Here is a 23934-nt window from a genome sequence, read left to right as displayed (position 1 = left end):
ACTTGCACACCTGACATGAGGAGGCCATCAGCACATCACGTGACTGAAGGTCTCTGCAGACTTCAGGGAAGATTTGGAACAGCTCATGGAGGAACTAGTGGGAAATGCAGAGGACTACTGTGTGTGGTGCCCTGAGTAGACAGGCTGAAAAGAGTGAGTCATCTTGATGTTTGGCCTATTCCTCTCACATGGGGCCTTATCACCCTTTGAATCAACATACCTCACTTTGGAGAGAATGACCAATACAAAAGCAAGCCTGATGACAGATGCCAAGACAAGGACAAATCCAGCTGAATCCACTGGCCCTCTCTGTTCCATCAGGGAAATATACCCCCCACCCAGCAAGTCCACTTCTGGGAAGTGTCCTGAGGGAACAGTCACAGGTGTGCTCAGAGATTCATTTACAGTCACAAAACACTGTACAAACTACACGTCCACAGTTAAGGGGCTGGTTAAGTAAATCATGGTGCGTTCACAGGTGGGGCACCTGGACCGTCAGCAAACCAATGCTTCAGAGGAGTTATTAAAATGGATGCAAGGTCAAGATACAGGAACAAACAGGAGATACGGACACCAAAACGTTAACAGTGATCGTATCTTTGTGCTTTTACTGTTTTCCACAATGTGTACATATTCCTTTCTTAATCAGAAAGAGAAGGCTATAAAAGTGGAAAGAGAAACAGAAAAAAAAAAAATCAGTCTGACTTTTCTCTGCCTGGTATCTTCAACAAAGCAGGGCCAGCCTCCCCACCTGCCTGCACCACCATCAGGTGTGCACAGGGCTCTGCAGTAGCGCAAGGCTTTGAGGATGCTGGGAAGCTGGAATCAACTCACTTCCAGACTCTGTGGGTGAGGCTGGCCCAAGAGCCTGTGAAGTCCTGGTTATGATAGTGCTACCTGGCAAAAGGAGAGAGGAAGACCTCCCAGAGAAGGCCACAGAAAGCTTGGTGAGTGAACGAGTACCCGGTGTCCAGCTGTGCTATGCAGAGAGGCGTGATTCTCCTCCGACCATCTGCCGTCCGAGTCTCAACTTGTTTCTTTAAAAGATTCTGGCAAAGTAGAGAGACATAAAGGAATGGAAACATTTCTGAATCTCCAAATACCAACAAATAAGACTCCTAATGAAATGTATTCTAACTCCTCTGTGGCCTTTCAGATACAACTAAACTAAGCCACTCATCAAAGAATAAGCGTTTTTATCAGGGTGTGTGCTCGACAGTAAGGCATCAAGGACAGACGCTCCCAGGTGAACCAGCTCCAACATCTTCTTTTCTATCTCCAATTCCCACCTGGCCAGGTTCCCGGAGCCGTGAGCACATGCCCGGCCAGCCACACGCACCCAGCAGCCATGGGGCTAAACAAGGGAGCTAACAGATGAGACCCCTGTCTCTATGCCACAATTTCAAACTTTCTTTCAATGAAGGCTCACAACCCAGGGTTTGTCACACACTGTGTCTGAACCACCTGGGGAGTGTGACACCCTGCACAAGCTCCCGGAGAGGGTTTTAGCTCCCAACATCTGTCCTGTTCCCTTCCCATCTCCACCCTGACCCCCCAGGGAAACATGGGCTTCCAGAGGAAGAAGGGGGAGTCAACAGACGTCTCTTGAGGGCAGAGCCTGAAACCCACTGTTCTCAGTATCTAGAATCTCCTAGAAAGGCTAGAGGTGAGGTTTGAAGTTCCCCCAAAGGATGCTCTCCTCTGGATCTCCTTGGGGCGGGGCCTTTGATAAGGTGCCCTGGGCCCCGCTGCTGCCACACGCAGACAAAGGCAATAAGGCCGAGTGGCCCCCTGCTGGCTCCCAGCTCCCTGCCCATGTCTGTGCACTGTCTAGACGGCCTCTTGCCCTCCTGGCCTTGTGCCGCCCCTGGGCACATGCCTGTGTCCTCAGTGTCGCTGGGCCCAGCCCTCACCTTCCTGATGTCCTCCAGACTCTCCCCGTTGACGACACCAGCAACCGAGGTAGCGGAGCCTGTCTCTCTGGCCGCAGAGCCCTTCTGGTCCAGCTGCTGCTGCTGCTGCCTCCGCTGGTACTTGAGCATCTCGGGGTTCTCGATGACGGCGGTGGAGAGCTGGGTCTCGGTCATGATGGCCAAACTCTTGCCGTAGGTGGACTGATGGATGCGGCTCTAGAGAAGGCAGAGAGAGGGAAGTGCAACAAACTGGCCAGGACACTGCCCACCAGTGGGCAAGCTGCGTGCTGGCCCCCGGCTCAGAGCGAGAGACCCCTGGGCAGGGTCCCGGAGCCCTGGACGCTGGCTCTCTTGAAACCTCCCACCCTGTTTGCCTGTTTAGATGACTCAGGAGAGCCCTTGTACCCTCCCTTGATGTTTACAGCCTTCAGGGATGAAAGTAGATGCGTAACCCTCAGGAAAACACCTACAGCAGGTCTGGTGCAGAACAAACAGCAACAAACATTTGCTGAACTGAAATTACGCATTCAAATTGCTAATGTAAGGCTATTAAATCACTCCAAGGACCCCAAACGCTTCTTGGGAATCAGACACTGAAACCCAGAGCTGCTTTCACTGCTCCAGCTGCAGCCATCAGCCCCACGTGGCTGGAGGTCGCCATGGGGGCCGCTAACAGAGCCCCTGAGAGCAAGGAAAGGCCTGGCACGCAGGCCTAGGGGAACCCTTCTCTGCCCGCATTGCCCCCAACACGTCCTGACCCTTCCGAGCAGGGCCAGTCCCACCTTCCCTGGTCTCGGCAGCCCTGTGCCACAAGCCAGGCTGTGTGAAGGCAGGGACGGTGGCCCCAGCACACTGGAGTGGCCAGTGTGACAAGGAGCAGACTTTCACATGGTGTGCTAATGACCAAAGCAGAGGTCAGTAGGACACCTGCCTCACAGGAAGGATGCTGGGCGGGCAGCTTTGGGGCCCACTCCGTAGGACCTGGAGTGCCTGCCTGTGGCCAAAACTCCCTCCCCGGCACCCCTGGAATCTCAAGGCAGGATTCGGAGTTCGGCCCTACTGTTCCTCAAATGCAGGGGCCCTGCCTGCATCCAAGATGGGTTACGACTCTCTAAGGAGAGGGGAGGTCACCTGACGACAGTGACCGGTGGAGGGAAGAGCTGGGGCTGCGGACACACTTGTCCCCCCACTGACAAGTGACCGTGGGTGCCAGGCCAGTCCACTGTGGTGAGCAAGGCCGACTCTGAAGCCCAAGGGGTAACATCGTAGTGGGGGTCCCCACAGAAGCCTAAGAGGGGTCTCCCAGCAGCAATGCACCCTGAGGGGAGAGCTGCCGCCTGCCCTGGGCTCTCGGAGCCTCTTGCCCCCACATACTGGTGTGGGCCCACTTGCAGGAAGGCAGGCTCCTAGTCTGAGGCAGGAAAAGTAGTGCCTGTCACCAAGTCCCCGAGGATGAGCACTGGCCACCCTGTCCTGGGCAGAGCATGGCAGAGAGGAGGCCTGGCCCCAAAGCTGCGGATGGGCTCATGCTTCCACTCTCAGACCTCAGGGTCACACATGCTATTCTCCTCAGTGAAACAGGACCAGTCCTGCCTGGAGGGGTTTTGTGTAATTTAAGTGAAGAAACGTGGCCCTGGTTCTGGCACACAGTAAGTGCTAGGAAAGGACTGCTAACATTGTTGTAACTGCTGACCCGAGGCCAGTACGTCAGCAAAGGACAATGGAGAAGGGACGTGAGCAGCCCTGGCAGCCACTCCCACTCTCCCAGCGTGAACACCTCCCAGGGTGGCTATCAGCTCAAGAGGAGATGCCTGGGTTTACTCAATTCTATTTTCCGCAAGATGTTACGGAAAAACCCAAAGGAATTTTTTGGCCAACCCAATAGAATGGATTTCTGACATGAATAGAGGTTCATTTTAAATTAAATCTCTCTTGTAGAGAAGACAAGGATTATAATATACAAGAGGCAAAGGACTAGGAATGCTTCAGGAAACAATGTGTCTGTGTAGGTCACAGGAGGAGGTCCCTCAGAGCCACCGTGGCTGTGCTCCTACCTTCTCTTCCTCGCTCAGGGGGTCTCCGAGCTCGTCCTGGGAGAAATCCAGGAACGCCACAGAGCCGTCCATGGAGCACACCAGGATGCCCAGCCCGTTCAGAGTCCTGGAAAAGATGGCCATCAGCAGCCAGGCGCAAGCCCTGCGGTGCTCGCCCGCCACGGAGTGGCCCAGGGGAGGCAGAGTCTGGGGAGAGGCCCCCACGTGCTCATGGGGAGGCGGAGGTTGGGGCGACAGTCCCATTCTACAGAGCTCTGGGCCCTTTAGTTCTCAGCACATGTACAGAGTATCTCTCACCCTGTGCTTTGTAAGAGTTTCATGTTCATTTATCTCATTTTTGAAAGCATTAAAAAACAACTGCGAGGGAGTGCACATTTAAATGAGGTCGCTGAGAAGCATGAAACAAGCGGCTTCCACAGCCACACTACTCTGATTCACGCAGCGACAGAGCCAAGTGCAACCAGGATCATGCACTCTCCTTCCCAGACGAACACCAGTCTGTCTCAGCAGGGGTTTCCAGTAGGGCCAGGAGCACAGCACCCTGGGGTCTGTCCTGGCTGCGACACCTGGGATCCTGGCTGCCCAACCCTAATCACACCCAGGAGGCCTTGACCTCCAACATGTGGCTCCTCCTTTCCTAGACCATGCCTCGAATCGAGAATCCATCTTACCAGGAAATGTCCATGATGGATTTGTCAAACAGCTCATGGATGACAACCAAAGGCCGTTTTAGACATGTGAGCTGAAAGGAAAGGGCGGCAAAGGTTAATGAATGAATGAGGCCCTCTGTGTCCACTCTGCTCAGCTGCCGCCACCAGATCCAGAAGGCTTGGTCTGAGCTGTGCTGACACGTAGGGTGTCTTCAGCTCTACTCAGACGGCCACCACCGAGACTCTGGAACCCACGCCCGCCAAAGACACGTGTGCCAGCATGGGGTCTGCCCCTTCGGGCCTGGCAGGGCAGACAGCTGTATACACACAAGACCAGCAATGGAGGAGGGGGTTCTAGAAGGCCTACTGAACAGGGATGCGATGCCAAGGACTGGGCAGGGAATGCAGCAGCAAAGGCAGGTCCCAGGACAGGAAAACAGCCTCAGAGAGAACCTAGCACCCCTTCTCAAGGCTCACGTTCAGGTGCATACACATACCCAAGGCTCCATGTGACTAGTGCCACACACCACACAGGTTCATGCTGCCCTGACCCAGGCCCCAGGGTAGCCACTATTAACACTCTTCCTCTCTTCCGTCTTGGACAAATATTTTATTCTTTAAAGTAAGGCACATGGTTGCCTGCTTTTTCATTTAATGCAGAATGAGTGTGTCATCAACATCCTGTGAAAACCTGTGTCTGGGGACCGTACCCGCCGCCTTCCCCACGTGCATGTGGGTCATCTGGTCCCCTCACGTGGCCGAGCACATGTCCACACTCCCACAGCAGCAGCAGGCATAGCTCTCACACACAGGCCCTGCCTGTCCTGCCCACTGGTCCTGGGCCCCTGGGTGGCGGGCTGGGGTGGGAACACGCCTTGAGGGCAGGAGGCGCTAAGACAGCCCTAGTCCTGAGGATGGGACTGGAATCTGAGCACCTGGAACCCATGAGAACCTTGCCCCATCCTAGTTCCACTCCCCAAAGAGAACCAGCCTGGCCTTCCTTCCACAGACATGCCTACAGACCCCCCAGAAACCTGGGACCTCTGTCAACACCTGACCCGTCAGTGATGTTTTGGTCAAAGTACCAGGGATGGAGCCCAGGCCCAGGGGAGCCCAGGAAGAATGCGCCTGAACCGCCTAGGACGCACGAGGTCCAGGGTCTGAAATGGGGTCACAGGATTGCTCTGTGAGAAGCAACTGTCCTAAATGCAGCCAAAGGATAACCTCCAAATCTAAAACTTCAAATCCACTCTGCTTATGGGGAAATCAATGATAAGGAATAAACTGTTGTTAACGCAACACACACAAAGCTCAACCACTTTACGCCAAGTGAAAAGAACACAAGATGCAAAAAAGTAAACACTGCACGACTCCATTCATATAAAGTCCAGAAACAGGCAAAGCTCATCCATGTGACAGACATCCTTAGTGCTGCTGCCCTGGCTGAGGGGGCGCTGGGGGCAGGGTCCTGACAGGGAAGGGGCAGGGAGCGTTCCAGGGCAATAGTTACACGGAAGTAAACACGTCTGACGACAGATGTACTGAGCTGTGTACTTCAGGTAGATCCACTATGGAGATTCTATATCTACACCAAGTTCTTTCAAAGGAAAGCCAACACAATATGCCAACCGTGGCCCTGACTACTGAAGGTATGATCTGGGTCTGGACACAAGAGCTGCTCTGGCTGGGTGGCAGGGTGGCCTCTCCTGGCCAGGCCCAGGTTCAGGGCAGAAACACTCACTGAGCACCACCAGAAGTGGGGGGTCTCTCCTCTTTCAGGCACCCCCTCCCCGCAGAGCAGCGAGCTCACAGTAGGGCTCACCCAGACAGAGAGCGAGCGGTCCTTGCTGCCGACAGCACAGCAGCAGTACGGGCAACTGGGCTTCGCAGAGCTCCCGTTCTTCTGCTTCTTCTTGAAGATTTTTGGGTTGAATTTCTAAAACCAAGTAACAAGGGTTAATTAGTAATTAATCAAGCATCAAGCACGCACCCTACGCCAAATATGAGACATACCAGGATCCCAGCCTAGCAGGTGTCCCCCAGCCCCGGGCACCGGCACGCGTCATTGCGCTTTCACAGCTACCCAGCAGGCCTTGTGCTGAGGATGACACGTGTCCTAATCAAAGTCTGGTTCTGGTGACATTCATCACATTAAATAAAATATTAACTTCATATTCATCACGTCCACTTGCCAATAAAGCACATGGGTATGTATTCTATTTTGTATAACCAGTTTAAAATATTGAAACATTAAGTATTTAAAATGAAACAAGAACCTAACAACGTGTGCTGAATCTCAGAGGCCACCATCTCAGTCCAACACATGACCCAGGACGGGGGAGCACGGCACTGCCCAGGTTCTGAGGGTCCCACTTAGGGCGGCGCTGATGGCCGGCCAACCTGAGGCCAAGTGGACTCACCACGACAGTCACAGCTTTCCGGTGCCCGACAAAATCCATGTTGGTCTTCCAGCCCTCCCGTTCGATGATCTGGGCGGTGGGGCCGGAATTGTTCATGGCGTGGGCAGACACCAGGTAGTGCCCGTCAGGGGACCAGCTGAGCCGCAACACGTGGGTCGTCCCTCCACACTGCAAGAAACGTCTGTGCTCGAAAGGAGCCCAAGGCCAACTCTGTGACCAAAATTGGCCCCAGAAATCAAACTGAGCTCTGATGTACAAATTCACGATGGTGGAGCACGCCCAAGCTGCTGGCTACAGGGCCAGCTTGACTCCAGTCTCTCTGGGTGAGCTGACAGCGGGGCCGTCAGGAGACCGGTAGGGGCGCCATTCTACCCTCCCCCACTGCACGGCGGCACAGGCTGAGGGGATGGCTGGACGGCCACCTCTTTCCACTGTCAACCCTATCTGGGCCAAATCTATCTGACCACAGACCCCTTCTCCTTCCTACCCAGCACTGGGGAACCCCACAGGAGGTTTGCAGACCACGTGTTGCTGCGGAGAAAGAGCACTGCTGACCCTCGGAAGCCTGGTCACAAGCCTCTCTCTACACTGCAGACAGTGACCACCAGGCCCCACCTGCTCTCTGAATCCTGTCTCCTCGCCCAAAGCCTGGTGACGCCACCAGCCAAGAAGAAGAGGTTTGTAAAGTCCATAGAAACCATAAATGGCACAAGAGAAAGGCACTGTTCCCCTGACCCAGGCAGAGGCAGGGCACCTCTTCACACCATGCCTCCTGCAAAGTGAGATGACATTGGCTAAAAGCCAGCCCCTGAAGGTCAAGGTCAGTCCAGGGCAGTCCGAAAGGCTTAGGGGTTAAGATCCAGGCTGCGCAGGCCTTGGGGAAGGCAGGACAGGGCAGGGCCCGAGCGCAGCATGGGGACACACCTGCCTCCACTGCCAGCCAGGTCCAAGCCAAGGCAGGACAGCCCCCCCAGAGGCTGAAGAGTGCTGCCAGCTCCTGCAGGATTCCAAACATTCCTGTCCTGCCCTTCCCCCCGCCCCGCAGCCGCCCCAGGAGCCCAGTGGCTCTCCACAAAGCCTGCAGCCCATGTCCTCTCACACTAGGTGGCTGCCAAGGAGGGCAGAACTAAGTGAGGTAAGGACCAGGCTCATGGATCCAGTTCAGGAACTTCTGTGCGTTGGGGGACAGCTGAACATGTGATACCCACTTTTCTCCACAGCCAGCCCTGACCAGTGGGCAGGTGTCTATTCTTCCTGCAAAACTTCGTACTCAGGTCCCTTCCTCCAAGAAGCCCTCTCTGACGTGACCACCACCTACCCCCAGCCATTTCTGCCCACTCTGGATAACTCCATCTCAATCCACGTTCATTTCCTGTACTCAGGACAGCCGTACACACAGGAGGCACTCAAGAAATGTCCACTGAATAGTGGCGACCTTGAGCTCTGGTCCCACGTGAAATCAGAACTCAAATGAGGGAAGAGATGGTAAAATACTACACAAGCCAGTGCAGTCCAAGCTCCAGATGTTTTGCAAACTGGACTGTTAACGCCTTCCACAGGAGCCGGCTGGCCTGCAGAGCGAAGGTCAGCAATCACGGCCCAGCGCCCTCAGGAAGACATAAGAGCCTCCTCCACCCTCTACGTCCCCCACACCCCAAGGGGCAGTGTGCTGTAAACTCTTCAGCTTTAACACCTACAAGCCTTTTCACTACAAAGGTGGATGTTTAATAGCTTCTGAGAAGTGAATGATTTTCATCACCTGACTCTGGGCTCCCCGACCACGTCTGGACCCCAGGCAGCCCCTGCTCCGTGTGGGAGGCAGGGGGCGGGGGTGGGGGACCTGCCGGGCCTCTTACCTCATCAAAAGGCTTGGTGATGCTGGTCTCTAACTGCCAGTCCAGCGTCCTCCACACCTTCAGGCTGCGGTCGTCGGCTTGAGAGGCAATGTATTTACCAACAGGGTCCCAAGTCAGGCCCTTCACCAGGCCAGAATGGCCTCTCAGAGTAGCTAGGATTTCTGTGAGGACAAATAAGTGAGGTTGGAAAGCCATTACCAAGGGGAAAACAGTGACTCTGTCTAGAAACGGGCCACGGGTCGGCCAGCCAACAGAAGGGGCTTCAGGAGTTGCCCTGGCCAGCCCCACCCCTGGGCACAAGCAGAAGAGTCTGTTCTCACCCAAGAGGTGGGCGCCACCCATTTCCCTCCAGCCAAGCTGACACGTATGGGTTGAGGCTGCACATGCCCTCAGAGGGGCAGGCAGCCAGGGCCAGAGCTGAAAGGCGCCGCGTCACCTTGCCGGCAGCCGCAGCCCTGCCCATGATTTCTTTTCCAGACAGGAGCCCGTGCCCATCCGAGCCCTCCCGATGTGACCCTCCCTGGGGGACCGGGCCTGCGCTGAGTGAGTCCTCTGCTCGTCATCACTGAGGACAAAGGGGAGGGAGCTTGGACCCCAGAGAGCTGTAAGCTGAATAACACCCCAGCCACGGTGGCTGGGCCGAGTCCCCAAACACGGTGGAAGCTGATGAAGAGAGCAGGTGACCGGGACCCGAGCCTATGAGAAGAACATGCTCCTGTCACCAGGCAGGGACTAGAAGCATCTCACTGGCTGCAAACTGCAGTGCCATCCCAGGCTCTGCCATCGGTAGGGACTTCAAACACGTTAACAGAAAAACTGATCTGCAAAACTGGATCTATTAGCCTGCTCATGCTCGAGGGCATCACAGAGGAGACGGCTACTGGGCTGAGGCCAGAGCCCGGAGTGGGAGGGCGCACCCTCAAGGGCAGCTGGCTGGGCTCCCAGTGCCAGGGGTCCATCCGCACAGCCTGCAGCAGGGACACCCATGCCGGCACTTGGTTACTATTATTTTTCTTTAATGTAAACTTCTCTTTAAACCTTAAATGTGATTGATAAAGAAGACCTGAGTTACTGACAAGACAGGCTGGCTGCCACCAGCCGAGGAGACCCAGCCCACCCGTTCCAGACACCGCCGGGCAGCCCCACGGAAAGGCCGCCCGGGCACAGGTGCGGACCTGGGAACTTCACTGCGTTCCAGATGACCACGGTGTTGTCCACACTGCACGAGGCCAGCCAGGCGTCATGGGGGGACCACGCTACGTCCATCACATCTGGAAGACAATGGCCAATGGTGAGTCTCTTTCCTGGTGGTGGATATGGCCACGGCGCAGCTCCACCCTGCCAGCTGGCCAGTCAGCAGCCCCCTGGCGTTCTCACACCTGAGGAGACTTGACCTGAGACCATCATAACTAGACTTTTCCAAACCAACCTGAAGAACTTCCCCACTAAGGTTCTGCAATCAGTCCTAAGATCTGAAGCATCTAACGGCCCCACCCGACTCCCTTCTGACAAAGCACTGAGGGCCTGGCCAAGAGTGTGGCACTCGTGCCACTGCATGGCTGGGTCTGCAGCCCTTGGGCCGGCTGAGCCACCTTCTCCAACCCTAACCCGGCCTCATCAGAGCGCGGCGTGACAGCCAAGGTCTCCCTGGTTTCTCCAACCTCAGTGCCTGATGCGGCACCGGGAGTGCGGAGGGATGGCTGGTGAGGTGAACAAACAGAGAGAGCAGCCAGTCAGGAGCCATCTAGTCCTTTGCTCACAGGATGATTTAAATCTTCAGAGTCAGCTCGACAAGACGGCCCACGCGGGCAGCACCGTGATCTCCCGTGTGTGCGCCAGTGCTGAGCACGAGCCCGGGCCCCGCTGTCCTGCTCCGCGTTGCGTGGCTGAGGGCACTCGAGACCCGGAACAGACCTAACTCAGCAGTGGACTTGGACCAGGTTCCAGTTCCTCATGCCCATAAGCACACGTGCCCACGTCATTCTGCACACCCCGGGGCGTTTGTTTGAGATGGATGCCGCACCGTGGGAACCTGGGCGGAGCACCTGGGCATTTTCATGAGTCTGGATTCTTCACATTTCTACTAGCAGAATGTCCTTTTCAAAAGTCCCTTTTTAGCTTGAGGATTATGATTTTTTTCCCTTCTAACTTATTGAGTACATTTTTATGTTTGAAGTTCCACTTTAATTCGCAAAATGAAGACTGTGCACATTGGTGTGTCTGAAGCTGTCTTCAGGGACTCCTCTGTTCCTACCCCGTCTGTTGGGAGGTGATTTGTGCTGGCGGGTCTAACGAGAATGCAGTGTCTGCTAAAGGAGGCACAGGAACCTCTTCTGGGGCTCAGAGCGTGGGTGGGATTGGGGGGCAGCCGTGCAAACCACAGACCCCCCTGTACTTCCTGAGTCCTAGAGCAGAGACATGCTCACCTGAGACTCCAGAAAGGAGACCGGTTTTCTTAGCAATTTCCATGGACTATGGACAATACAGACCTTAGCTGCAAATTCCATCAGTTTACCTTCCTATGCTGTAGAAGGTTTATGTAGTAAAGTCAGTTTTTCTCCTTTGTTGTATTTTTAAAAATGATTTCTCTTATTGCTTGTTAACTTTGAAAAAATATTCCCTCTGCTGGAGGTCTAATAAATATTCAATTCCGTTTTCTCTTGCTTTATTTAGAACGTTTCTTTAATACCTGGAATTTATCATGCTGTCTTTAGCTAAGGCTCTACATTACCTTCCTTTCACCCACGAACTGCTGAATGGCTGGTTACCCCGCCATGTGTGGGGAATGAATCTTGCCTTCTGTTATCGGTCATAGGTGCCGCCTTCACAACACACCAAGCTGTCAGGAGCACTGTAGCCTCCTTCAACGTTGTTAACTTTGTTTGAATGAGTTCTCCCACGTCCTGAGTCATCCTTCCAGACACCCTTTGGAGTCACTGCTGAGTTCTGCAGTAAATCCACACATGTGACATGACTTCCTCCCCAAACCCCAGTTTTGGAGCTTCTGTCTTCAGACCATACAACGCCCTTTCCTTCTTGCCACAGCTCTACACACACCTGAGACCCTCCCTGTCCTTGAAGATGTAAGTTTCTGGTCACTGTCATTCCCGTCATCTCTCCAACATCATTCTTGGTGATTCCAAGAGGATGATTTTTCTAACACCCTTAAAGTCCTCCACCTACTCCAATGACCTTGGCTTCTGGCCTCAGCCATAGTTCCCACAGTCATGCCCAGAGACCCTCCCTGACAGAGCACTGCGACCCCTCCCTGGTCTTACTGCCCCCCTCCCCGCCGCCACGTCCCCCGCTCACTCTCCGATGGGTCTTCCAGCCGCTATAGCCCTTCCGTCTCCTCAGCGGGCCTGGAGTCCATCCTCCCCTCAGCTCTTCTGCTGTCTTTCTTTGCAGGCGCCTGACAAGACCAGCTGGGTTCCGTCCAGCTCTCTCCCCCGGTCTTTCCTGAGCGCCCGCCAATTAGGCCTTTACCCGGCTTCACCAACAGGAACCACGCTTGCCAAGGCCACCGGCGGCTTCCATGCCATCCAGTCCAGCGGCCGATCCTCGATGCTCACTCGACCGTGAGGCAACGTGGGGCACGCTGCTTGCTCTTGCCTCCTTCAAACGTTCTCTCCACCACCTTCACTGGCTCCCCGGCTCAGCCGCACCCCAGGCTCCTCCCCTGTGCTCCAGGCTCACCCCCCAACAGCCAGCCCGCAGGTCCACTCACCCTGCTGCCAGGCACTGCGGACCCAACAATGTCCACTCGCCCCCACACCCCCTCCCACCTCAAGTGAGGAACCTGCATCCCTCCCGCTGCTCAGGCCACGGTCTGGGAAGCCGTCCCACCTCCTCTGGGGCCTCACCTCACTTCCCACCCTAGGGAGTCTGTGTGACCACCTGCCCTGACTTCCACCATGACGACCCACGGCCCCCGACAGGCTCTCACCTAGATCACATCACTGGTCTCCCCAGTGCGGCCTCGGCCCCCCACCATATGGGCTCCATACTGCTGCCCAGGCCTCCACACTGCTCTGCCTCACTCAGACGAGAGCCCCTCCCGGCCCCCTCCGCTCTGCATTCCCCCCCCGCCCTGGTCCCAAGCCCACGTCTACACTCCATCTGCTGCCCCAGTTGCTCCCTCCACCTGGATAGCTCTCTGCAGGTCCACACGGTTGTCCCCTCATCGCCATCTGCTCAACCCCTGGACGCCACCTTCTCAGTAAGACCCTCCTTGGGAATCTGAGTAAAACTGCACTTATCTCTTTCTATCATTAGATATTCCAATTGGCTATGACTAGTGAAAGACAGATAATTAAACATCTTCTTATATGAAGCCAATTCAATGACTTATTTTTATTAGTCTGAAGTGCTTTTCAATGCTTTATAAGTCCTAAAAGCTTTATTCCTCATATCATCTCATTTTACTATTGTTTTCCAGTTTGTCAACCTACTTCTTTTTCTTTTCTCTCTTTTTTTGCCCGCGCCACATGGCTTGTGGGATCCTTGTTCTCTGACCAGGGATTCAACCTGGGCCCCGGCAGTGAGAGTGCCGAGTCCTAACCACTGGACCGCCAGGGAATTCCCTGTCTACCTTCTTCAGATTCTGCTTAACTGTACTGCAGAAATTCCAAAATAACAAATGCGGTGATAGCACCCATGTTTGTCTTTTCTCAGTATCAATGGGAACAAGGCTCAACTGTGAACTATAATATGTGCGCATGGTTTAAAAGACACAGGGCTCTATCATGGTAGGGAAACAGCTTTCTATGGCCATTAAAGAAAACTATTTTTATTAGCAACTGATGGTGCTACCAGGACCACTGCAAAAGGAGTGGCAGGTATCCCCACTGAAGGTGGGCATCCCTACCTGCCTGGTCGAGGAGAGCCCTGGGGTGGTGGGCCAGGAGGGAGGGCGAGGTTATGGCTCAGTCCAAGTCTCAGGTTAGGGGCCCCATGAAAGTCGTCACTCAGGCCCCACCCCACTTGGATAACCTCATGGATACCTTGTCCAAGTTCCAGAGAAGCCCAACTAGACTCCACTGTGAGCACCTGCCAGCAAGTTAGGGTAAGTTACAAATTTTTACTGTTATCAAAGATAACACAATGTTACACTATCAGCTTTCAAAGATGTGGACTCAATTTGTGGTCTCTAAGAGGTGGGTCTGTTCACCTTTAAAGTGTCATCTGCAGAGTGGGTGTTGAGCACAGACTGGACCATAGCTGATTCTCTCCTGCCCCATCTCCGCCCCCCCAGCCCCCGAGTGGCAGGCTCAATTCCAACCAGCTCGGGACACCCCCCAAACCCAGCACATCCTGCACTGAACTGGCATCCAGCCCCATAAACCCATGGTCGTATGGTCTCAGCAGAGGATACCGCTGGCTCCCCAGGCACCCAGCTAGGGGTCTCCCTCATGCCTCCCTTTGCTCAGCCCTTCAAAGTCCCCAGGTCAATCTCTTCCTCTCTCTCAATGATCACAGGCCTAGTTTGGGCCCTTGCAGTTTTCATCTGAACCCCTGAAACTGCCTTGTTTTCCGTAGGGCTGTCAGATGATCCCCCTCTCAGGCCTCCACGACAAAGGGCACCCTCATTAGCAGGAGCACAAGCCTTCCATGACCTGCCCTCACACACTTAGCCAGCCCCACCCCGCGCCGCTTGCTGCCGTGCAGTACACGTCCAGCGGGGTTACATGCTGCCAGCTCACCACTGGCACCAAGACTTTCTGGCTTCTGCTGGCCCCTGCCTGGCACACCCTCCCAGCTATTCCCGGCTAGACCGCAGGTTCTCTGAGGAAGACTGAATTGCACTGACTCTGGTATCCCTGGCATCTGACCAAGTGCTGTCAACTTCAGTCCAAGTCTGAAAAATGAGTTTCTTTCCATACCAAGCCTATTTAAAACACTTTGCAAACACTCTCAAAGTCAAGTAAAAAGCTTTCCAGTGGGCCCCCGTGTGCGGGTTTCTGTGGAATAAAGAAAGTGCGCTTACGGACTTAGCGATCCACTGATGGAGGTAGTGACTCAGTTCCCAGGATAAACAGCGGAACGTGGGGAGTTCTACATTAAAGATATAAACATACAGCCCATGAGGGCAGGAGTGGGGACACTGACGCAGCTGGAGGCAGGCAGCGGGGAGGGGAGGGGTGGCCCAGACACAGGGCTGCTCTAAGGACCCACAGTCCACAGGGGCCGTGGAGGTGCCGCTGCTGCTCTCGGCCACCGCCGGGGCGCCCACCCCATGGGCAGCCCACTCACCGCCTGAGTGACTCCGCAGGATGGAGACACATCGCCACTGCTCCACGTTGGCAAGCTTGCCACTGGAGCCGAACACGGTGCTGGGGCCGATGTACCTGTGTGAGAGAGGAGTCAGAAGGGCACCCGGGGACTTCCGGGCAACGCAGAGACAAAGCAGACAGACAGCGGCTGGCGAGTGCCAAACGGGTGAACAATGGGGGCTGACTGGGCAAATTATGATCTGTTCACTGGATGGAACGCTACACGGCCTACACCAATCTTGGGAAAACGTCCATGGGATAGAATTAAGTGAAGGCAACAGGTCCCAGAATGTCATATACAACACGATACCATACATCACCTATGCTGGAAAATGGACCAGAAAGACACACGTGAAAAATACAAAAATATTAACTGTGGCTTCCTTTAGATGGTGGGATTATGATTTTTTTCTCTTCAATTTTCCAAACTGTATACTAAATACGTTATTTATGTTGGCTAAAGCAGCAGAAGCAACACTATTTTTCAAGCCCTCCTGTAAGGACTTGAACGCCTCTGCCTGAATACTGGGGCAGGGAAAGCACTGGAACTGGGGTGCTCGCTCCTGGGCCTTGAGCAGTCATGGAGCCCTGCAGACATGGCACCAACACCTCGGACCCCCAGAGGCTCTGTTAACACCCTTAGCTCCTGTAGAATTCTTTCAAACCTACAGGAAGGGCTCGCGGAGGCAGCTGGCTGGGCTGAAGGAGACAGTGCGCCTCTGCTCGCCAAGCCACAGCCTTGGGGACACTCTGGCTGAGCAGGAGGGTGGGGTCTGGTCCCCAGCCTGGCTGGCCCCAAAGGCCCAGGACCCACCCTAGGAGACTCCAGGAGATGGTCAGTTCATTGTGGGTGCAGAGCAGGGGCTTTCGGGGAAGGTGGGGCTCCTGGGAGCCCCAGGTAAAGCTGACAGAGAACGAGGTGAATGGCAAGAGGGCACGCTCTAGATCCCCCACCCCAGATCCCATCAGAGCACCTTGTGTGTTAGGAAATTTCACTTGAAGGACAAAACAAATGAAGCCATCAATGTCAGCCCTCGAAGGGACGAGCCCTTCTTTTTCAGGTGAAACCCTGCAGCCCTGTGAGGAGTGCTGAGCAGGTCCACAGGCAGGTAGGTGGCCACCCACCGCCCTGGTCAGGCCCCGGCTGCCCCCGCCTACATGTGCTTCCTGGTACTCATCGAGTCAGAGCTCTGGAGACCTCAGGGCCAGGGTGGGGAAAGTGACTGTGATAAAGACCAGCAAAGAAGCTTCTAAAAATAAAATGTGAAGTAAAGAAAATGATGCTTACGTAGCCCGCTTCCACACCATAATCAGTTTGTCATCTCCCCCAGAAGCTAAATACATCCCACTGTTTGACCACCGCACACAGTTCACACATGCTGGGAAGAAAAAAAAAATAGGGTGATGAAAATCCAGTCACCACGCTCATTTGCTTTGTGCAGTTTGGCAAGATGCAGAGGGTTTACAAAATCTAATCTATCTGATCTACTCAAGGTACCTACTGTGTGAGAGCCCCAGAAGAAAAATTCAGTTCACGCACCAACCTACTTGTGCTGTAAGAACAAATACCAGAGCAAAGTCTGGAGGGGAAACGCTACGTCAGCTGAGAAGCATTAGTGCTTAATCAAACAGTCAATAGGAGAAGGCTTCTTTCCATGAAAACTGGTAAGTAACTAAATCTCAGGGCTGTCGAATGATGAGATGTATTTCTGAGTAGGGATAATTCTCAAAATGAGGGCATGTACTAAAAAGGCCAAGATGCCTTTCCCAGAACTTTCAGGGGAGCAGCTTGGTAGAGCATAAAACTTTGACTTCAAGCCACCAACCAGCTCTTTTTCCAAACTTGTCAACACTGCAGGTAGACTGGTCCTGCACTTATAAACTAAGGCCAGGAGAAATCCCTGTTGGCCCTGATGGGTCAAGAGCCTCTGGAGCCCCACAGCAGAAGGGACATTATCCAAGATGTGGTCCACACGTGGCCTGCGGGCACCTTGTGTTCTGGGGTGGAGGACGCCAAGGGGTGTGTCGGGAGAGCAGGAACACATAGCACGCAGGGAGGGGGCATAACTGATAGTGGAGCATCTCAGTGGGCAGCTAGGTTGGAAACCAGAGCCTGATGCTCAAGGGCAGGAAACTAAGGCACTACAGCAGGAAAGGAAACTACAACACTGTCCAGTGGCCACAAGGGCCTGGCAAAGGGCCCCAAGTGACACGGCGGCCATCTGAGACATTTGGTGAGCTGTCTTTTGTGCACCCTTCCCCGGAACCCTACTGCTTCCAGGTCGCTGGCCCCAAAGCCCCATGGAATCAGGCAGTAACGACTCATGAGCAGGAAATCACCAGAGGTACCTGCAGACTGTCCAAAGATGGTTCTGTGGGCAGGCCGAGTCTTCTGCTGAATAACTCACCCAGGTGTGCAGCCAACATCTGTGCCTTCAGACAGCAGGCCGAGGGGAGCTACCGCCGCACGGGCCTTATCTCTCTAATTACAAACACACGTGCTAACCTTGGGCACTGTGCCAACACGCAAAGCCTGCAAAGGGCCACCCTGTAATACCTAAGTGATTGTCCATCTGGCAAAGCATCTTGGGGACATTTTCATCCTTCTCGTCATCCTCCTGGAGGACTGGAGACATATTCCAGATTACAACCTTCCCAGAATCCTGTCCTGGAACGAAGGAGCAGAAACAACTCAATGTGTCAGGAGTGGCAATAGGAGCCTGTGACCCGCCCTCACCTAGCTGTCAGAAGTCAGGGCTGATAGATCAGCAGGATCTGAGTTACTATTATGTGTCACAGGGAAGGTGAACAAAAACAAGTGCCGCTGGGGACTGGAGGCAGTGGGCTCAGTAGGAGGCTGAGGCCAGCCTGGGTCTGCACTGAACTCTGGCCTGGTCTCTAACACAGGTCCACCAGGGGCCCCTAGGAGGTCCTCATGCCCACCCAGAACCCAGACCCCTCATATGGAACCCAAAGAAGCTGTGCACAGGCACCCTCGCAACCTCCCCTCCCCTCTAGGTGCTGCTTGGGGTCCACTGCTGTTCCCACAGCTGACTGGACACTTTTGAGAACCAAGCCTGAAATGTGCCCTCAACACAGGGAAAGGATCGTTACCACCTTACCTGCCCTTTGCCATCACCTACAGATGGGAGGTCAACTAAAAGAGGGCATTTGAGTTTCCTGTGGTCATAAGCAGAAGTAGTACTCTGCTAAAAATATACATCTATGCATTTTAGTAATGTTTTCCATTACTGATAACTAAAAAAGGGCAACCTCTCACTAACTTTCTGTTACAGAAGGCAAAAACTAGTAAGTGCCTAGAAATGGACATGTCAGAATTACCATAAAGCACACTTGAAATGGCCTCTTGGCCAGTAGGTAAAAATATTTCCTCAACAGCTCCCAAGACCTCACTGTGCCAAGTCGGGCGGGAAGGTGCGCCCCCTCTCGTGGACAAGGACAAAACTCCGGCCCCCCAGCTAAGTCCAGAGCTCCTGAGTGACACAGTTGAATTCTTTTGAGCCCAGAAAAATAAGCTTCATGACTACATGACTAACTTCATAATTTAGCCACCTCCTCCCTTTTTCAAGGTGAGCAAATGCTACCAGAGACCTTGCCTCTGGGGCTGGGGCTTTGTCCACAGGACCACCGGCCACTCCCCATGCTCAGTAAGGTGGGGATGCAGACTGATTGTAATATGAACCTAGTCAGCAGGAATCTGCTGCCAAAGTAGTTACAGAGAGTATGCCAGAGCCACAAAGGGCTTAGATGTGACCTAGCACATCCATGCTGATGAGCAGCAGGCCCTCTCCCTCCTCCCAGCTCCTGGGCATCAGGAGACATGGGGTGAGGCGCAGGGCTGTGAGCGCTCCCTCCACTACCTGTGAACATACCTTGTCCTCCAGTTGCGAACTTGGTCCCGTCAGGGTGAATATCAACTGAAAAAATTGGCTTGCCTGGAAACAAAGAAAAAAAACACACAACATCTCTCTTGGCTTTTATTCATTGGAAAATAGCAGCAAGCTCAAACATTTAAAATATTGGTTATTCATGTAACGCCCCTAATCACTGCTCCTAGGGGAAAAAACAGGCTACCAATAAATCACCTGTGAGTTAAAAGACTTTCCAAGGGACATCGAATAGCTTAAAGTCTGAAAGTGGGACAAAGCATCCTGTCACTGCGGGACTGAGCCCGCAGACCCCGGCACTTACACTGAGGTCCACCGGACGAAAGCCCACCACCTGCCAGGTGTGCATGTTTGGAAAGACCACGAGCTACTGGGGACAAGAGCCCTGAGTCACAGGGGCTGCACCTCAGCCATCTCCCCACCCAGGGATTTGTACTTGGCTGCAGCTGGGACACAGGTAGCCTGGCTCTTCTGCCTGGCCATCTGACAGCTGCGCAGGACCAGTGGCTGCAATGCATAGGCACCGCCTCCCTTGTCGTGGCCCTGCTCCCAAAAGCCCCCCCACCCCGTGTGTTCTTGCTGCATTGACGTCCATGGAGAGTCGCCTTCTCAATGTCTCCTCCAGCTGAGCCTCCAGGGATGGCCCCATGGTGTGGTCAATCAGACAGTCAGTCCCTGCGGGGGAAGGACTGTGGTACAACACGGGCCCAGTCCCCCACCAGGGGCCCATGAAGCTGGATAGCCAGCTGGGCAGACCTGGCTGGCAAAGGCGCCACAGCAGACTATGCCTGTGCCCAGTGGGTGTTTGTCCAGCTCCCTGGCCTCCTTCAGCTTCTGGCCTGGGCCTTGGGAAGGTGGCTCAGAAATATTTGCTCAGGGACAAATGAGACACTTGACAACGAACTGGACATCAGTGGTCGTTGATACAAAGGGCTGTTGCCAAGGGGTCTCTTAGTTGAGGATGCTTTCTCTGTCACCCAAGAGGTGGTGGCATGGACACTAGCATGAGGGTCACGAGCTCTGGAATCACGTGGCAGCAAATGCGGGTTGGGCAGGGCCAGCGGTGGCTGCTTGAGAGCTGAAAGTCCTGCCAGGGCTCCCATGAGAGCACGGAAGATCAAGTGCTGGCACCAAAAGGCCAGCGTGGCCCCAGGCGGCACCCCGCTCACCCCACCTTCTTCTGGAGGGCCCACCCCCACTGTCAAGCTGAGAGTGAGCTTCCACAAGACCAGGGAAGTGCCTCCTCCCTCTATTGGTCATTATGCGGTCCTGGGGGAAGCAGCGGTGCAGGGCTATCAGCAAGCAGAGGCGCGAAATGCAAACGCCCTACTGCTCTCCAGTAGCAGGGCAGTCACTTCAACAGCAAAGCCTCTACAACAGGCCCCGGTCCCTGAGCCAGAGCTCTACAGTGACAGGTCAAGTTCAGCCCAGCAGCTGCCGACCAGTCTTGAGCACACGCAGTGTGTTCAAAGCCATCCCCCGCACACAGGAAACTCAGTCCCAGGCCACTGTGAGCACTTGTTCCCGGGGTACGTGGGATGAGCCCCGACACAGCCGCACTCTCTCCAGCGCAGAGCAGCCGACCCGTCAGAGCTCTTCCTCTGCAGGCCAGACCCTAACAGTTCCCCCTTAACCTTCAAGAAAAGAGCCCAGAAACCATCCCCTGGGGGGCCCAGGAAGGCAGGTGCAGAGAGCACGGCGGAGAGGACCTGAAGGGCGCACACTCAGGCAGGCGGGGACACCTGCGCCCTCCTAGGCCAAGTGGCTGCCACCAATGACACCAGAGTCCCACATGCGCTGCTGGGAACGTGCCACCCTTTCCCCACAGGCTGAGTGGCTGGAGGGAAGCCGTTGTGAAGGTGGTTTCCTGCCACCTGCGCTGTGAGAAAGAGAAAGGACGAGTGGGGCCATGGGCCCAGCCACCCAGCGCCGAGACCTGGTGGGGCCCTGCTGGACGCCAGGGGACAGGGAGCAGCTGGCACCGCTAAGGCCTCGTGAAACTCAGAAGAGCAGGTGTCTCCAGGGGCAGGGGCTGCGACCCGGCCGTGCCTTCCTCCAGGGCCAGGGCCACGCGGGGGTCCGTCCGAGGGGCGCTGCCTTTCCAGGGCCAGCCCCACTGCTCCCCGGCCCCCCACTGCTCCCGGGCTTTTCTCAAACCAGCAGGCAGCATGGCCCGGGGCCTTCCCTCACTCATTTCACCACAAGGGGGAAACGGAGGCATGCAGAGAGGTCTGGAAAGTTGCCCAAGGCCACACAGCTGCCTGGTAGAGGCCAGGTATCTGGCCCCAAAGCCCAAGGAGTAAACTACCTGCCTGGGGGACACCCATCCCCGCAAAGCCCAGAGGGGAGAAATGAGGGCTAGTGAGCCAGAGGGAAGGCGGGCGAGAGTGTAAGCGTGCGCGTGCAGGACCGGGCCTGCTGCTCCGAGCATCGCCCTGGACTCCTCGGCTCTTTGAGCCTGTGTGCACCCCGCCCCCTGAATTTGGGCTGGCCCTGGACGCCTTTAACTAACAGAATGTGTGGCGGGCTTGCAAGGAAGCTTCATTCAACATCTGCCCTCTGGAGAGAGCCTGCTGCCATGTAAGAAGTCCAACTCCGTTGAGACCATCCTGCTGAGACGAGGCCCCAGCTGGCCACACGGAGTGAGAAGTGGGCCTCAAGGCCAGGCCCCGGGGCCCCTGGTGAGCTGTTCCAGCCCCGGGCTGCTCAAGCTGCCCCAGTAGAGCCCGTGAGGAGCTGGGATGAGCTGGCCCCACCGAGCCCTGCCAAGAGCAGCATCACAAACGATAATAAAGCCGTTGTTTTAAGCCAGCAAGTTTGGGGGTGGTTTGTTATACACGAGATAACCCAAGATGCCAGTTCATTCACTGTTCTGCTTAAGCCAACCCAAGCTGACCATTTATCATCTTAACCAAGAAAGTTCCAGCTCAGCCAGCATCAGTCTTAAGTGGCCACCAGTGAGGAGCATCTACCAGCCCCCGGGGTGCTGGTTAGCTCCTGAAGTCTGTATTCCCTCCTGGAGCGCATCAAAGTCACTTGCCTACAAGTCACGGGCCAGCCTGACCCCCCAAGAACATACAGAGCCCAAGGGCTCCACTGCACAGGTACCAATCACAGCCCATCCTAGGAGCTGACACTGGGCTAAGCAGACAGAAAGTAAAGATACAGAAGCCTGGCCCTGCCCAGGGAGCGCCAAAACGTAGACAACATGAACCTCACAGCTAAGTCCAGTGACAGAGGTCTGCACGGGTGGGGAGCCACCTAACTCATCCTGGGGTCTTCCTGCAGAAATCACAACTGCCCCAAGTCCCCAAGGTTGAGAAGTCAGTGAAAGAATGGGTGAGGGGACCCCCAAGACGAGGGGATGTGGCATGGAATCAAGAATGGGTCCGACCTGCCACTGTGCAGTGCAGCATGGGCAGAGTGGGGAGGGAGCCAGACAGACAGGCAGGGTGCCACCAAGGAGTGCAGACCTTCCCAACTGCCACTCTGGGGCAAGGGCATTAGCTGTTCAGACGGAGAGGGAATCGCTAAGCTGGAGGGCAGTGGGATGCCAGAAATGGGGGTTGGGAACAGGCCTGGGCTTGGGCAGTAAGCGCCCATGGGTTGGATCCTCAGTCCTGCTGCTCACCAGCTCCACAGCCTCGAGTAAGTTACTTAATCTTCCTCTGCAGTTTCCTAATCTACAAAATGGGGAGGCCACAGTCACCCTGACCAGCACCTTGCAAGACGGATTAAGATGCCGAGTCACATGCTTCTGAGGCCTAAGTCTCACGTCTGTTTCTGAGATCAGGGTGCACCCCAGTGAGGGGCGTGGCTGGCATAACTGTCTCCTCTTGCAGTGATGCGCCCCAGGGACACACAAAAGTGGACCTAGAGGAGGCCACTGGCATGGTGCTGGCTGTCCACCCGCTAAGGCAGTGGACCTTCCAGCCCCAAGGAGAGCAGTGGCTCACATGTCCTCCTTTTTCTAAAGGGCTCTTGGCGGTGGAGCTGAGGGAAGGGATGCTGTGGCTGGACTAGTTCGAGAACTTTCCATGTGGCCCAGCACAAGGACAAAGATGAGCTCCCAACCCCCTCCAGTGTTCAGCTCCTCTTTGTACAGAGACAGAGACAAAAGTTAAATTAACACACTCCCTGGACCCTTAGAGCTGTCAGCACCCAGCACTCTCTCCCCCGACACCCACCAACCCATTCTCCTCAGCTCTGCTTCCAGGTCGCCCCTCCTTGACACCTTTGGGGACCCCTCCTCAGCGCACACAGAGCACCCCGCTTCCACACTCTCCTGTCTGTGTGTGCTGATCTGAGGACTGCAGTACAGATGCTCGTCATCGGGCAGAAAAGAGTGAGTTACAGAAGCTGGGTTTTAGCCAGGGCGCTCAGATAGAATCCTCCTTCCTGGCTTCAGGGAGCTTCCCAGAGGAGCGGAGTGCTGGCGGGGAGAAGTGGGAGGAAGCACGGAGGGCAGACAGGCCAGCTGCCTGCTATGCAGCCAGAGGGCCTCTGGCCTTTACACTCTGACGGCTCACGGGGCAGAACTGACTGGAAGTCCCTTAGTGCATCGTGCTCGCGAGGAGTTTGGGGAGGGCGAGGCCTCCATTCACTGTGTGCTGTGCCCATATGGCCCAATAATACTTGGTTCTAACAAATTTTGGTAAATTTGTAATTAGACGTGAAACATGGGAAAATGTTTGAAACATTTATTAAGTGAAAAAGAAGTTACAAAACAATATTAAAATATAAGGTGGGTGCAAAAGACATGATCTTATGTGTAAAAAACCCTAAAGATTCCACAAAATAAACAAATTTAGTAGAGCTGAAGGATACAAAATCAACAAACATCAGCTGCATTTCTACACAT

General features: G+C 54.8%; 1 protein-coding gene across 8 annotated transcripts in view; it reads right to left on the bottom strand.

The window, feature by feature from the left end:
- HIRA (histone cell cycle regulator) overlaps positions 1-23934 on the bottom strand; it is a 106220-nt gene that overhangs the window by 70741 nt on the left and 11545 nt on the right. For 5 of the 8 annotated variants that reach the window (XM_079943303.1, XM_079943304.1, XM_079943305.1 and 2 more), the window contains exons 2-13: positions 19059-19121; positions 17723-17833; positions 16454-16544; positions 15146-15240; positions 10069-10164; positions 8894-9054; positions 7038-7205; positions 6440-6553; positions 4639-4709; positions 3968-4073; positions 1914-2129; positions 964-1049 (exon numbers count right to left, since the gene is read on the bottom strand). In XM_079943303.1, coding sequence (XP_079799429.1) covers positions 964-1049; positions 1914-2129; positions 3968-4073; positions 4639-4709; positions 6440-6553; positions 7038-7205; positions 8894-9054; positions 10069-10164; positions 15146-15240; positions 16454-16544; positions 17723-17833; positions 19059-19121 — 1378 coding nt within the window. Of the gene's footprint in view, positions 1-963; positions 1050-1913; positions 2130-3967; positions 4074-4638; positions 4710-6439; positions 6554-7037; positions 7206-8893; positions 9055-10068; positions 10165-12205; positions 12291-14879; positions 14948-15145; positions 15241-16453; positions 16545-17514; positions 17648-17722; positions 17834-19058; positions 19122-23934 lie in introns of those variants that run through there. The other 3 variants (XM_079943308.1, XM_079943309.1, XM_079943310.1) reach the window with 3 other exon arrangements.

The sequence above is a fragment of the Stenella coeruleoalba genome, assembly GCF_951394435.1.
Source record: "Stenella coeruleoalba genome assembly, chromosome: 14".
Lineage (NCBI taxonomy): Eukaryota > Metazoa > Chordata > Mammalia > Artiodactyla > Delphinidae > Stenella > Stenella coeruleoalba.
This window is presented reverse-complemented; position numbering and strand designations above follow the sequence as displayed.